This window comes from Crocuta crocuta, unplaced genomic scaffold, assembly GCF_008692635.1.
Source record: "Crocuta crocuta isolate KB4526 unplaced genomic scaffold, BGI_CrCroc_1.0 scaffold177, whole genome shotgun sequence".
NCBI lineage: Eukaryota > Metazoa > Chordata > Mammalia > Carnivora > Hyaenidae > Crocuta > Crocuta crocuta.
Window position 1 is genome coordinate 3,491,904 of NW_027531880.1, and position 15,268 is coordinate 3,507,171.

General features: G+C 38.9%; 1 protein-coding gene across 1 annotated transcript in view; it reads left to right on the forward strand.

Moving 5' to 3' along the window:
- The first annotated feature begins 12,078 nt into the window (after nucleotides 1-12,078).
- The window catches only part of KAT6A (lysine acetyltransferase 6A), a 99,507-nt gene continuing 96,317 nt past the window's right edge, over nucleotides 12,079-15,268 (forward strand). The window contains 1 exon segment of the mRNA XM_077773114.1: nucleotides 12,079-12,991. Within this exon segment, the coding sequence (XP_077629240.1) occupies nucleotides 12,392-12,991 (600 nt within the window). The 5' untranslated portion in view covers nucleotides 12,079-12,391.

Sequence of the window (15,268 nt, forward strand, 5' to 3'; positions counted from 1 at the left end):
TGGGTACTGAATTGCTATAAGGCATACATAGAGACTCTAATAGATTTGGGGAAAAACTGAAGTCATTATATGACAATGCAAAGCAAAAGGAAGGTGAAAGATCTAAAGCTGAAGAGTTTAATGCCAGCAAAGGATGGTTTGATGTTTCAGAAAGAGGTTTGGCTAAAAGTGTCAACCCCTAAGTCTTGAAGAGCAAAGGTAAATGCCAGCTGCCAGTCTTTTAGTTATATATGAAGCAGGCAGGGACAATGAGGACCCCTTTTCTTTTTGTTTTTTATCAAAAGTTCTTTCTTTTTTAATGTTTATTTATTTTTAAGAGACAGAGCGAGACACAGTGTGAGCAAGGGAGGGACAGAGAGAGAGAGAGGTACAGAATCTGAAGCAGGCTCCAGGCTCTGAGCTGTCAGCACAGAGCCCGATGCAGGGCTCAAACTCACAAACTGTGAGATCATGACCTGAGCTGAAGTCGGACCAACTGAGCCACCCAGGTGCCCTGAGAATCCCTTTTCTTGATTGGTTCCCTTGATGCTTTGGCCCTGAAGTTAGAAAGTACTTTGCCAGTAGAAACTACCTTTTAAGGTTCTTTTGTTATTGGACAATGCCCCTGCCCGCTCAGAACCTCATGAATTCAATGCCAAAGGTATAGAATTGGCCTACTTGCTCCAAAACAGAACATCTCTAATTCAGTTTCTAGATTGGAGGGCATAAGGACCATTAAAGCACAGTACCCTATGAAAAGGATTGTCAATGCTAAGGAAGAGAACTTGGCTAGAGAGGACATTATGAAAGTCTGAAAGGATTACATGACTGAAGATACCACTGCTGTTACAGAAAAAGCTGTGAAAGCCATTAAGCCTGAAACAGTAAGCTCCTGCTGGAGAAAACGGAGTCCAGATGCCGGGCATGACTTCACAGGATTTAGAACAAAGCCAATTTTGGAACTCAAGGACTGTGGACATGACCAGTAATGTGGGTGGGTGGGGGTGGTGAAGTGTTTCAAGATCCAGATCTCGGAGAAATTCAAGAGCTAATAGATACCACACCAGAGGAATTAACAGAAGATGACTTGATGGAGATGAGTGTCTCTGAGCCCATGCCAGACCATGAGAAAGGAGAGGTAGAAGAAGTAAGGGCCAGAAAACAAATTGACATTAGACAATTTGGCCGAAGCATTCTGATTATAGGACTACTTTTGACATCCTTTACAACACAGACCCTTCTACGGGAAGGATTGGTGGAAGAAGGATCGGTATCATATAGAAACTTTTTAGAGAAATAAAAGAGCAGAACAGCCAGAAATTAGGATGCATTTCTATAAGGTACACTGAGTGTGTCTTTCTCTCCTGCCTCCTTCCACAACCTCCACCTCTTCTTTCTCCGCCATGCCTGAGACAAAGAGACCAAACCCTTCTCTTCCTCCTCCTCCTCAGCCCTCTCAACAAAAGATGATGAAGATGAAAGCCTTTGTAATGATCCGCTTTCACTTAACAGTAAATAAATAAATAATAAATAATCATCATGCCAAACAGCTAATAAACGTATCTGCTGTGCGTGTGTGTGTCTCTGTGTGAAAATCCAATAACTGTACAGTGAAAATTGAATGAATCCTTTTTTTGTGTTCTCATCACCATCATCACCTAGGCATTCATTGTGTAAAACACCAGGTACGGTGCGTCTGGCTGGGTCAGTTGGAACAGTATGCGAATCTTGATCTCAGAGTTGTGAGTTCGAGCCCCATATTGAGTGTGGAGTCTATTTAAGTAAAAAAAAAAAAAAAAATCATGTGTAAGACTCGTATGGAAGTGGATAGTCTATCCTCACATAGGCATAAGGTGAGTGATATTTAGCATAAAATTAATAATGTGTTATTTTCCATTTTATAATTTTGCTTTCAAAGAATTATATCACTATATAGTATACCTCTCTCTTGGAGTTGAAGAAACTATCAGCACATCATCACAGGTAAGTGGTTTTTAAAAAGTATAACAATGTTTCCAATACTGTATTATAAATATGACAGTAATACTATAAGCCATAAACATCATATAATGATTCATTCATTAATGTATAGGCTAGGGTACTGTGAAGCAATTATATTGATTATAGTAGGCATATTGTATTGACCACAGCAATCATGTTATTAGTAAGGCTTCCAGTCAGGCTATTAGTAGTTAAGTTTTTGTAGAGTCAAAAGTTATACACAGATTTTTGAGTTTGCAAGGGTTGGCACCCCTACCCCAGTACTGCTTAGGAATCAACTGTACATGTGTGATTGTTATGTCCACTTGATGAGTTAACTCTTTTTTCCTTCTAAAATATCCTTTTTTATTCCTGATAATATTCCCTGTTATGAAATATACATTTTTGATGTTGTATATAGCAATTTTAGCATTCTTTTAATTAGTGTCTGCTTTGCATATCTTTTCCCATTCTTTTAATCCAAACTATTTGTGTCTTTTTACTTAAAACTTATTCCTTACAGGGACATCTAGGTGGCTCAATTGGTTGAGCATCTTACTCTTGATTTTGGTTCAGATCATAATCCCAGGGTCATGGGATCAAGCCCCATATCCTCTGTCTGCACAGAGCCTGCTTAAGATTCTCTCTGTCTCTCTACCCCTCTCCCCTGCTCATGCTCTGTCTCTAAAATTAAAAAAATTATTTGTTAAAAACATCATATATTTGGCTAATGCTTTTATCTAATCTAATAATCTGTACCTTTTAAATTTCTTTTTTTTTTTTAAAGTAATCTCTGCGCCCAAATATGGGGCTCAAACTCATGATCCCAAGATCAAGAGTCGATGCTTTACCAACTGAGCCAGCCAGGTGCCCCAATAATCTGTACCTTTTAATTGGATATTTTATACCATTTATATCTAATATAACTGCTAATACAGTTGAGTTTAAAATCTATCATTTTGCTATAGTTTTTCTATTTGTCTCATCTGTATTTACCTCTTTTTTTCTTAGTTTCCTATCTTTCAGATTATGTAATTTTGTGACTCTGTTTCTAGTATTGGCCTATTAGGTATATCTTACTTTTATTATTATTATTATTATTATTACGTTAAGGGTTGCTCTAGAGTTAGTAGTATGCATCTTTATCTGACCTCAGTTTACCTTCAAATAGTATACCCCTGCATGTACATTGTAAAACCTTGCAGTCATTATTCCCATTTCCCCAGATAACTGCATCTCAACCTCACTTCTATAAGAGTTTTAAACTCCACATACATTGTTATTAATTTGCCTTAAAAATCAATCTTATAAAGAGATTTAAATTAAACAATATATATGCTTATCCATACATTTCTCGTTTCCAGTACACTTGATACTTTTCCATAAATCCAAATTTCCATCTAAAAGAAGATATATCTTTTTCCCTTCTTTCTGAAGAAAAATTTCCAACATTTCTAGCAGTTAAAATCACCTAGTGATAAGCTGTCTTATTGGGTTTTTTGGTCTGAAAAATCTCTATTTCCCCCTCATTTCTGAAAGATATTTTTACTGAATAAAGAATTACAGTTTGATTTTTTTAAAAATCTTTCTGAAACCTAAAGATATTTAAAAATTTTTCTTCTTGGTTGTATAGTTTCTAATAAGAAGCCTGGTATAATTCTTTGTTGCTTTACATATATCATGTGTCTTTTTTTCCCCCTGGTAATCATTAAGATTTTTCTCTTTATCATTGGCTTTCAGCAATTTTACTAAAATATGCCTTGGTGTGGTTATGACTTTGTTTATTCTGTTTGGTGTTCATTGAACTCCTTGAATTTGTGAGTTTATAAGTTTTTATTCAATTTTGGAATATTACAGCCATTATTTCTTCAAATCTCTCCACTAACCCTTAATATAGGATAAATTCATACTAAAGAATAATACTAAGTCCTCCTGAGAACTGCACCTAAGGCCACAAATGTTTAAAGGTTTTTCTATCCTGGCTTCTGGAAACAGGTACTCTTTCTATCCATATGGATAGTCTGGGAATTGTTTTACCTTTTTTGGTGATTCTTTTGGTAATTCACCACCCTTTCTGGGTGATTTTATTTCTCAGTTTCTCCTCAAAAAGGTGCAGATCAGTATTCATCCACAGAATCAAAAGGACTCCTCTGTAGATACTGAGTTCTGTATCTATGTATCTTCTTCCTTTCTGTTTTTCTGTCTTGCAAACGTTAGCTGTCTTGGTCTCCCTCCATTCTGATATTAGCCTCCTCAACTCAGCACTGCTGTGAGCTCTGGGGTCCCCACTCTGTCCTATGGCCTAGAAACCTTCTCAAGGCTTGTTCAGACATTCTTCTAATTAAAAGGAAGGACAGATCTTTTCATTTTTAAAACTTTTCCTGGTTCTGAGTATGATAGAGTAATTACAGCCAACCAGTGATCCAACTTAAAATAATTAAGTGAGCAGATACAATATAAAACATCTATTTGGAGGCATCAGCGAGCAGCTGAGGCAACCAGGACTTCAAAGGACACAATCTTAAAGAAGGGGAAACTACACCTAGATGTGAGATGATATTCTCCGGCGCCTTTGTCCCTCAGGACAATTCTGGGCCTAAGACCAGCCTGAGTTTGGGAACAGATCAAAGGGAAAGGCCCCAAGAGGCAAAGACACGAGCAGGGATTTTAGCCATTAAGCAAGGGTGGAGAGACAAAGCTTAAAGACCAGAGGGGCTAGATTCCCAGGGAGAAAGGAGAGTGAGTGAGCCCAATATTCTGCTAGTTTCTCACAGGTGACTTGCCAAATTCTGAAGATGCATGAGAAAGAAAGCTAAGCTACCAAGCAGAAAACTTCTGAAAAGCAGAGTGGAGTTTTTTGCAGTCTCGCGGTTCTGAGGAAAGAAGGGTTAGACTTGAGTATTCACTGGGGTTAAGGGCCCCAGGGAACACACAGACTCTCAGCCGGAACACCTGGAGGCTGTGCTACAGGAACAGCAAAAAAAAGAGGTGCACTAAGCGTTGCCAAAACCCCACCTCAAGTTAGTTCAGTTTCTGATTGAGTAAGGTGTCCAGACCTCACTCTAACTACTTTGTAAGGGACAAAGTGAACCCTCTCTGGATAATATTATCCAGAGCCTCTGTCATTTTTCATACTTAACGTGTGGCATTCTATTAAAAATTACCAGGCAGGCCAGGAGCCAGTAAAAACAAAATGACCCAAAACAAATGGAAAGCATATACAATAGAAATAGAGTCACAGAAGATCTAGCTATTGTAGTGATCCGAATGAGATTTAAAATTGCTAGGATTGATACATCAAGAAAGTATAGGCAAAAGTGGAGAATATAAATGAAACGGACAATTACTCCAAATGCATTGATTTTATTTTTAAAAAATATGAAAATTCTAGAACTTAAACATACAATGAACCCAACAAACAGACTAAAGAGAAGGTTTAGATAGATAGGTACAAAATATACAGACTCATGCAAAAAGAGGCAAAAAAGATGAGAGGCAATACAGACGGTAAAGAGTGAAAAATTCTGACATATGTATAACTGAAATCCTAAAAGGAAAAGAGAGCTAGGAAGACATAGTGACCAAGAATTCTCCAGAGCAGGTAAAAGATATTATGCCATAGATTCAAGGAATTCCATTAGAGGTACTCATCCCATTCAAGAACCCAAGTGGGATAAATACAAAGAAAATCACTCTAGACATATCACAGGAAAACTGTTGAAAACAAACGAAAAAAATACCAAAAAGAGCTAAAGAAAAGAAAAACATTTCTTTCTTTTCTTTTTCTTTTGTTCTTTTTTTGAGAGAAAAAGGGTATGCAAGTGAGCAAGGGACAGAGAGAGAGAGAGAGAATTCATAAGGGACAGAGAGGGAAAGAGAAAGAGGGAAGGAGGGGGAGACAGAAGCAGGGTTCACCTGAAGTGGAGCTCGACCTTATCCCATGTGGGGCTTGTGCTCACCTGATGCAGGGCTCAGTCTGGTGAACTGTGAGATCAGGACCTGAGCCAAAGTCTGATGCTTAACCAACGAGCCACTCAGGTGCCCCAAAAGAGGTTAACTTTTCAAAAGAGTGACAAAGGAATGATGGAAACCAGAGGGCATCTTCAAAGTGCTGGAAGGGGAAAATCTTGCTAAATTAGAATTTTAAACTAGAATTACTATACCCAGTGAATACATTAAGGATAAAGTGAAGTTTGTAGGCAAACAAACGTAGAGAGAACTTGTCACCTGTAGACCTGCTCTGAACACAAGAATGATTCAAACAGAAGGCAAAAATTCCATTCAGAAGCACATAAATGTATATTGGAACAAGGTGTAAATAAAGGGTAAATGTGTAGGTAAGTAAATAAGTATTAATTGTACAGAACAATGATTATAAAGTCTTGTATGGCATATAAAACATATGCACAATTAAAATCCATGACAACTATAAACACAAATGGGGAAGGACTAACTGGGAGCATAGGATTCCAAGGTTTTGGCATTCTTGGGGAAGTGATAAAAGCAGTCATTTATAATACAGCGTAATAAATAAAACAGGCATGTTGTAATGTAAGGCTTCTAAGAGAATGTGTAATTAAGGGACACTTGGGTGGCTCAGTGGGTTAAACATGCTACTTCATCTCAGGTCATGAGTCACAGTTTGTGAGTTCAAGCCCTGCATCAGGTTCTCTGCGGTCAGTGCAGAGCCTGCTCTGGATCCTCTGTCTCCCTCTCTCTCTGACCCTGTACCCCTCCCTCAATAAATAAACATTTAAAAAAAGTTATTTAAGAAAATAGGAGAATTAAGAAGTTAACAGAGGAGGTTAATGGCATATCAAAAATATTTTAATCCAAAAGAAGGCAAGAAGGAACAGAATAAGGGATATAAGTAAGTGGGCAAAAGGAAATAAAGAGTAAGATGGCATGTATAAATCCAAATTCAGCAGTGAGTATATTAAATATAAATGGCTAAAACTTTTCCTATTGAAACAAAGATAGAACAGCTCTCTATTTTAGGTTTGGCTGAACACTGCATAAAATGTAGTTAACAAATAAAACTGAAAAGGCAGGAAATCCTAGAGCAAAATGTGGAAGGCGTTGGTAACTTTCAGCTGCCAGCCCCACAAGGATGAATTCTGCATAAAGTTTGAACCAAGAAAAACTGGGGGTGCTTGGATGGCTCAGTTGGTTAAGCGTTTGACTTCAGCCCAGGTCATGATCTCACGGTTTGTGGGTTTGAGCCCTGCGCTGGGCTCTGTGCTGACAGCTCAGAGACTGGAGCTTGCTTTGGAATCTGTATCTCCTCTTTCTGCTCTTCCTCGCTAGTGCTCTGTCTCTGTCTTTCAAAAATAAATAAATGTCAAAAAACAACACCAACAACACCAACAACTATCCTTTCAGGGCTGGGGTTGTTTTTTTTTTAACATGCAAAAGATGAGGACTTTTTTATTTAAATAGAAATTTTTTAAAATGTTTTATTTCTGAGAGAGAGAGAGAGAGAGAGGCAGCATGAACAGGGGAGGGTCAGAGAGATCGGGAGATACAGAATCTGAAGCAGGGTCCAGGCTCTGAGCTATCTATCAGCACAGAGCCCAATGCAGGGCTGGAACCCACAAAATGTGAGATCATAACCTGAGCCAAAGTCAGACGCTTAACCAACTGAGCCACCCAGGCACCCTGTGGACTTTAATCTTTGTGGCAAACCTTTTATCTTGAGAAGAACTGAATGCACCAATACATTATGCAAATATAAAGCAAAGATTTGCTCTGGAAGCTGTTTGAAAAGCTAAACCGTGTTTTGTTGTTGCAAATTGTTTTAAAGTTTTGCTAATGCGTGCTTAAGCTCCAGTTTGGTCTTTTAACCCGATTGGTTATGGGTTAGCTTTCTTCCAAACTGTCCAAAGCAAACACACCTCATCTCTGTGTTATTTTTCTTGTGAAGACCACGTACAAGTCTCACATGAAGAACTCATTTCCACCCAACACCACCTTCTTTTTTCCTGGATGTATTTCAATTATAAATAGTTCCCATTTTACCTGAGAGTGCATCTGTCTGATTCATCTAGGATGGAAAATATGTTTTCTATAGATTATCTTGTGTCCCCAAATTTCTCTCCTCATTTGGGGATATGGCTTGGAAGTAAGTGATGAATGGTGATTCAGAAAATCTCCCCACACTACACTTATGTTATCAGTGTCAGTACTAGGATATTGAGTTGGCTGGGCCATTATCTGAAGATAAATGTTTTATGTTATTACTGAATAATCTAGACAGTCTGTAGTGTAGAACAATGAGGCTAAGGATTAGAACGGAGAAAAGTTATAGAGTAAGGAAAGTAGAGGTCCAGGAATAAACAAGGCAGGGCTTGGGGGTAAAAATTCCATCTTTTTCTTAGTGGCTGAGAAAACTTTCATTCACTAGCAACATTTTTTAAAAATGTTATTTAATGGGGCGCCTGGGTGGCTCAGTCGGTTAAGCATCCGACTTCGGCTCAGGTCATGATCTCACAGTTCGTGGGTTTGAGCCCTGCATCGGGCTCTGTGCTGACAGCTAGCTCAGAGCCTGGAGCCTGTTTCAGATTCTGTACCTCCCTCTCTCTCTGATCCTCCCCTTCTCACGCTGTGTGTATCTCTCTCTTAGAAATAAATAAATACTAAAAAAAAAATTTAAAAAAAATGTTATTCATTTTGAGAGAGCGAGCGAGCGAGTGCAGGGGAGGGGCAGAGAGAGCAGAGAAAGAGAGAGAGAGAGGAAGAGAGAATAGAATCCCGAGCAGGTTCTGTGCTGTCAGTGCATACCCCATTCCAGGAACTTGAGATCATGACCTGAGCCAAAATCAAGAGTTGGGGGCTTAACTGGCTGAGCCCCCCAGACGCCCCCAAATTTTTTTTTTTTTTTTTTTGAGTCTGTACTCCTTGTAGAAGACTATGCCGCTGGAGATGCAAAGAGGCATCCCAGAAGAGCGTATGTTTGGGAATAGAATCATTAAATGTACACCAGAGCAAAATATCAAGTGCCACAGGAATAGGGCAAATGGTGAATACTATAAAAGTTCAGAAAGGAGATACACATTAAAATTAAGGCAGTGTGTGGGAGGGTGGTTTTACAACGTCAAGCTGAGATAACATAAAGAGCTATGGGGAGGACAGTGTACACAGAGGGGCACAAAGCAGGTAAAAGTCCAGTAGCAGGAATACACTTCCACTAAGAATTACTAAGCACTTAGTGTGTCTTTTTGTCATTTACTGCAGAAGAAAAAAAAAATGTATGACTCAATCTCCGCCTCAAGGAATTTACTAAATGAGAGATAAGACAAAGAAACATACATGCCGCCAGAAGACAGGCGATGAAAAGTGCCAGTTCGTGGTTCAGCTTTCAATTTGGAAAAAGAGCAATTCTGCAAAGGGAATGGGTAGAAGACAAGCATTGGAACAAAAGAGATCAAGGCTTGAAACTCAGATGTGTGCCACAAAAGAGCTGTGTGACCTTGTGTAAGTCACTGGACCTGAGTCTTTGCTGTTTCCTTTAAAAATGGCTCGGTAAGGTCCAACAAGCCTCTCGGTTGTGGGGAAGATGAAGTCATTGTGGTGAAAGGGCTTGACACGGGTGTCTAAGTTTCCATCCTCTCCTCCCTCCTCCTCGCACCTACTCTTTTTCCTACAGTAGGGTGAGATGTGTGGGGTGCGGTGCCAGCCAAAGGGGAATGGTAAAGGGAGGCAACTTCCTCCCCGCTCTTTGTCCCCACCCCGCTCCCCTAGCCCTCGACCTCGGGTTCCGGGAGAGTCGCCGTGGAAGTGGGGCGAGAGCACAGAAGCGGGGAGGGAGGATCTGCTAACTGTAAACAGACATCATCAGGAGTTCAGATCGTCTGGCTACCGGATTTCCGTGCCGTACAGAAACCACCCCACCCATGCGCCTGTCCTCAGTTTCCCCAGCTGTGTAATGGGGATACACCGTCTCCTTTTCCCGCTATCCGCATGACCTAACGGCGTGAGAAAGACAAGAAGGAACCNGCTCGCTCTCCGGCTCCGGCGGGGTGCGCGGAGATCCGAGCGGGGCTGAGGCTGCAAGTGGGGGTGACAGGCTGGCGGGTGTTGTGGTGCGGAGGAGGCAGCACGTGTGGTGTTGTGTCTGTCGGGCTGTCAGCCCCTGCGCCGGGAGGGGAGGCGGCGGGCTGCCTGTCAACCTTCGGCCGGTTTGGACAGGAGCTGCCGGACCTGTCAGGCTTCCTGGGCAGCTGCGTGCCCCGAACGCCTCCTTTGAACCGGCCTCTGCCGCGTTTAGGATTTGGAGGACCCGGGAATGGGAGATACATTGCTCTTAACTCTTTCACGTGATTTCATTGTTAACTTAGTCTTAGGGTTCTGTTTCCATCGAATGGGAACGGCGAAGCTACCCGTTGGCAAGCTGCAGGGTTGTGCGGTTTCAAGTTCTTAAAGTTTCTCGCTCTTTAAAAAGAGAGCGCGAAGATGTGTTTGGGGGTGGGGAATCCAGACCGGGGAAGGACTGTCGGAAGTAAGTAGTAGTTTCTCTCTAGCCGCTGGTGTACTTTCCGAGAGTTAAAGTTCAAGTGTGCAGGCGCTTTACTTTCTGAAGACCTGGAGACTAGTGAAAACCCTGGCCAGAGAGACAATGAGGAGCTGTCATTCATTCTTTTACCTGCGAGCATAATCAATTAGGACGTTCCCAGCTTCTTAAACTCAGATTGCAGCTTCTCATTCAGTTTAGCGTTAATGCCGACATAATGAACGTTCTTGGAGTAATAATACTATGATTTCTATTCTCCGGAGACTCTCTCCAAAATGAAGCAAAGCTCTCTCAGGGGGGCTTCTTTTTAGTCAGCTCATTTAAAAATAAGTCTTGGCTCAAGTTTTGAGTGTTTACTTCAGCCTTTTTTTTTTTCTTCTATCAGAGTTAATAGCACTGTAGCTCTCAATATGTTAGTTTGCCTTTTGATTTTAATATTAGTCTAAAGAATAATTGCTGCGGGAGCCATTTTTTTAAAAATCATTTTTTATGCTGTAATGTAAATGCCCCTCAGAATAAGAGCAGACGTTCTAAAAAAACTCCTAAGCTATATTTATTTTCGGAAGCAGAGAGTTAATTTGATTCAGAATTCATTATGTTGGTGATTTTTAAAAAGATCTGTATCTGCCAGATTCTTTTGTCTGAGAGAAAAATATTGACTTTGATCCTGGAGAGGCAATGTATTTATTTGTGTTTTACTCATTAAGGTTCATTTCAGGACAGAAATCTTGAATCTGTGAGATCCTCTCTTTCGACCTGCCCACGGGCAATATTGTGCATTTGATATGTAGTGTGTGCATTTGAACCCTGTGATTCTGGGCCTTTCTCATTTCTAGTTACTCTGTCTGTAGCTCACTTATGAACATTTTGACAGTTGCTACTCCCTCCGTTATATTGAATATTAGTATTTTAGTTTGGTTTAGGAGACACTATCAGCATATTATTCTTAAAGTTTGAATGAAATTGGATTATTTTAAAATTCTTTAAGCACTTTGGACACTTGATGATTTTCAACATTTTTGTTTCCATTTGCAGTGTTTACTTACAATATGAACTTAATCTGTGTAAATAGTATTTTTTAAAAAATATATGAAATAGTTAAAATTTTCTCAGTGGTTTTCTGCTGTATCTTATTGCCTGTTTTTATGCAGTCTCAATGTCTGGAATTTTGAAAGATGAAAGATTCACTTTTACTTTCATTGCAGGATTCTTTCTACTAATCCAGATACTTGTTGAAATGCTGAATAGTTTCTTGGGGAAAGATGACAAGGAAGCGTTTGAATTCATAGACTGGTGAGCAGAGATTGTGGAGGACAGAATAGGCATTGCCCCTCTGGTTAGTTGTAGCCTAAGGCCATTCATAGTATATCTCATCTTGTGTCCTCACTGTATTCTGATTATTCGTTTTTTTCTTTTTTATTCCAATCCTTTACACACTTACATACATAATTGTTTTGGAATGTTGATAGAAACTTGTTAAAACTCTACAGGTGCTCAGCAAACATTTGCTATTTGGTTGTTTTTAAAGACTAGGATGTTTCATTTATAGCTTATTTACAAAGTGGGACTTGATAGAAAACTCACCTTGTTTTCATTGTTTTTCAGGCATAAGATGCACATTTTTCTGCTGGGAATGAGATGTTCTTGAGTTCTTACAAGTTTATGAAGAGACCCATGTGTGGTGCTATTGAGAAGTTTATTGGGAAATTTAAAGACATTTCAAATAACAGGTTGTTTTGGTTTCTAAAGTGGAAGTGAGGGGGGCACTCTGTTTTGTGCAGGGAGAAGGGACTCAGGCCAGAAAACTTGTATGCTATGGTTAACTGGTTCCCAGCCTCCGAGAATGTTGTTTTCCATGGTGTAAAACTTACTCAGCATCAGGATAAGGGATAACGACTCTATGGATATACAGAATCCTTCACCATGGTAAAACTCGCTAACCCGCTGTATACGGAGTGGATTTTGGAGGCCATCAAAAAAGTGAAGAAGCAAAAACAGCGTCCTTCAGAAGAAAGGATATGCAATGCAGTGTCTTCATCCCATGGTTTGGATCGTAAAACTGTTTTAGAACAATTGGAGTTGAGTGTTAAAGATGGAACAATTTTAAAAGTCTCAAATAAAGGACTCAATTCCTATAAAGATCCTGATAATCCTGGGCGAATAGCACTTCCTAAACCCCGAAACCATGGAAAATTGGATAATAAACAAAATGTCGATTGGAATAAACTGATCAAGCGGGCAGTTGAGGGCTTGGCAGAGTCCAGTGGCTCAACTTTGAAAAGCATTGAACGTTTTTTGAAAGGTCAGAAGGATGTGTCTGCGTTATTTGGAGGCAGTGCTGCCTCTGGCTTTCACCAGCAGTTACGATTGGCTATTAAACGAGCCGTTGGCCACGGCAGACTCCTCAAAGATGGACCTCTTTATCGGCTCAACACTAAAGCAACCAGTGTGGATGGGAAAGAGAGCTGTGAGTCTCTTTCCTCTTTACCTCCAGTGTCACTCCTTCCACATGAAAAGGATAAGGTAAGAGTGGGATACGCATCAGTGTTCATAGAGCTGATGATAGAGCATGCTACAAAGTCATGTTTCTAGGAAGTTCTATAGAAATCATGTTCAAGTTTTGTGTTTGGGGACTTCTGGAATGATCACCTCTTGTTTTTTATTGGTGAGTTCTTGGAATTTAGTAGATCCCAGTCACCCTGATACTTTGAAATACTTGACACCTGACATTCAGAATGTATTGAAGTACCTAAAAGAAAAGATTTAGATTAGAATTTAAAAGTACCATTCAACTTTAAGGCTGTTATAAGTTCTTAGAATATCTTACTGTTGGAAGTTGATGACCACTCCTACATGTTGGATGCTTGGATTTGAAACAAGCAGGTGACTCTAAGAACCTCTCTTTTTCCTTGTTTTCTTTTTGTTGCACATTCCCATTAGGAAGGAGTGAGACTGAGCCTCCTGACCCATCCATAGTTGTAGCTAAGCAAATTTATCAATTCTTATTTTTGTTGTGTTCTAAGTTTTTGTCATGTATTATTCTTTGCATCTGACGAAGTCCTAAGTGTTATTATTTATGAGAGGTGTAACTGCATGGGTCAGGAAAAGCTATCCTGTATTCCTAAAGTTCTGTGGAGTTGCGAGTTTTGGTACACAGTGGTATACCTTACTGTGCTGTGTGTTTCATGCTGTTGTTTTGTGCAGTTGAAGGTATGCTAAGAAACAGCAAATTTTGGCCTTTGAATAGGTATTAGGGGATGAGGAGAATTTTGTTAGTAGCAGTTTTTCACATTGGCCTAGTGTCTTAGCTGTGAATTTATTTCAAGTGTTCTGAATTGTAGTTGTGGAGGCAGTGGTAGTACTTAATGCACATTTTAGTATACAGTAGTAAAATAATCTTTTTTGCCTAAGATCATGGAAGCTACTTCTAGGATGAGAAGATTGTAAAGTTAACATTGAATGTGTTTAAAAATACTTGAGATTCAGTCTAAATTTATTGCAGTTAATAACCCAGCTATAGGTTTTTGTTTAAATAGCAACTGAAAAATAACAGTATTTTTCTATGATGAAGTTTTAGAGATCTATTTTAAGGTTCAATTTTCCCTGTGAACTTTGAAATAGAAACATTATCTTAACCATTATTACCCTTGAAATGATTCTGTTAGAATGGTAGCGTGTCATTTGAGCATTTTATTTAAAAGTGTGGCATTAAAAATGCAAGGTGGACAAATAACTAAAATGCTCTGTAGTTCAGTGCTGTAAGAACTCTTAACTGTAAGAGCTATTTTGTGATCACATATGGCTGAAGTTAAGTGAAATATAATGATTAATTCCAAAAATGGTTACCAAATGATCTACAGGCATGGAAACAGGAAATAATTTATAGTTTAGAATGAATTCAGTGTTATATCTGTGAATTAGGTATTATAAATATTTTGCTAGAACACGTGGGTGCTTGCTTTTATTATAAATTCCCTTGCTTGAATTAGATATTCTAAGTTTTGAAAATATCAGCCATACATAAAATGTCTATTGTGTATATTTTTTAAAAGGTAGCCAATATAGTACACTATAGGACAAATCTAAGTTCTTTCACCCTAGGATCTTACTTTTGAAAGGGGGACTTTGAGAACCATCTAATCCAACAATTCTTATTTTGCAGCTAGGCCGAGACCTCTACATAAAAAAAAAAAAAAAAAAAAAAAAAGTTTAATCCAGTAGAGATTTGTTGATTTACTTTAGTTAGAAATATCTTTTTGGTTACATAACCGTAATACATGGTGTTGTTAACTGAAGTAACTAAATTTGGAGTATACATTTAGGAAAATTGAGTTTTGTTGAATAGACTTCTATATATGTATACGAGTCTGAATTAAAAGCTAATTTTATGATAACTATGAAGTTAGAGTTGATGAGATCTGTTATATATTTTTAAATAGTCTTACTTTCAGTAGTGAATTTCCTGAGTGACTTCCCCCAAAGATATGAAGAGCTCACATTCAAAATCATGATACAGTGAGGAATTATTCCTTCTCTGAACAAATTATATATTCTTTTTATAGTATTTTATGTACTCTCCTTCCGCTTTAAAAAATTTATTGGTTTGCTGTTATGAACCTAGATATTCTCAAAAATATATATACAGAGTGTATTTGACAGTGATGGAGAAAGGAAAAGATAGGCCAGAAGTAGTTTCACATTTAGGCCTTAATTAATTCAGCAAATGGGTTATTAAGTACCATTGTGGGCCAGGCACTCTGCTTGGAACTGAATTGGCATTATCTCAAGTTCCTCTTTATT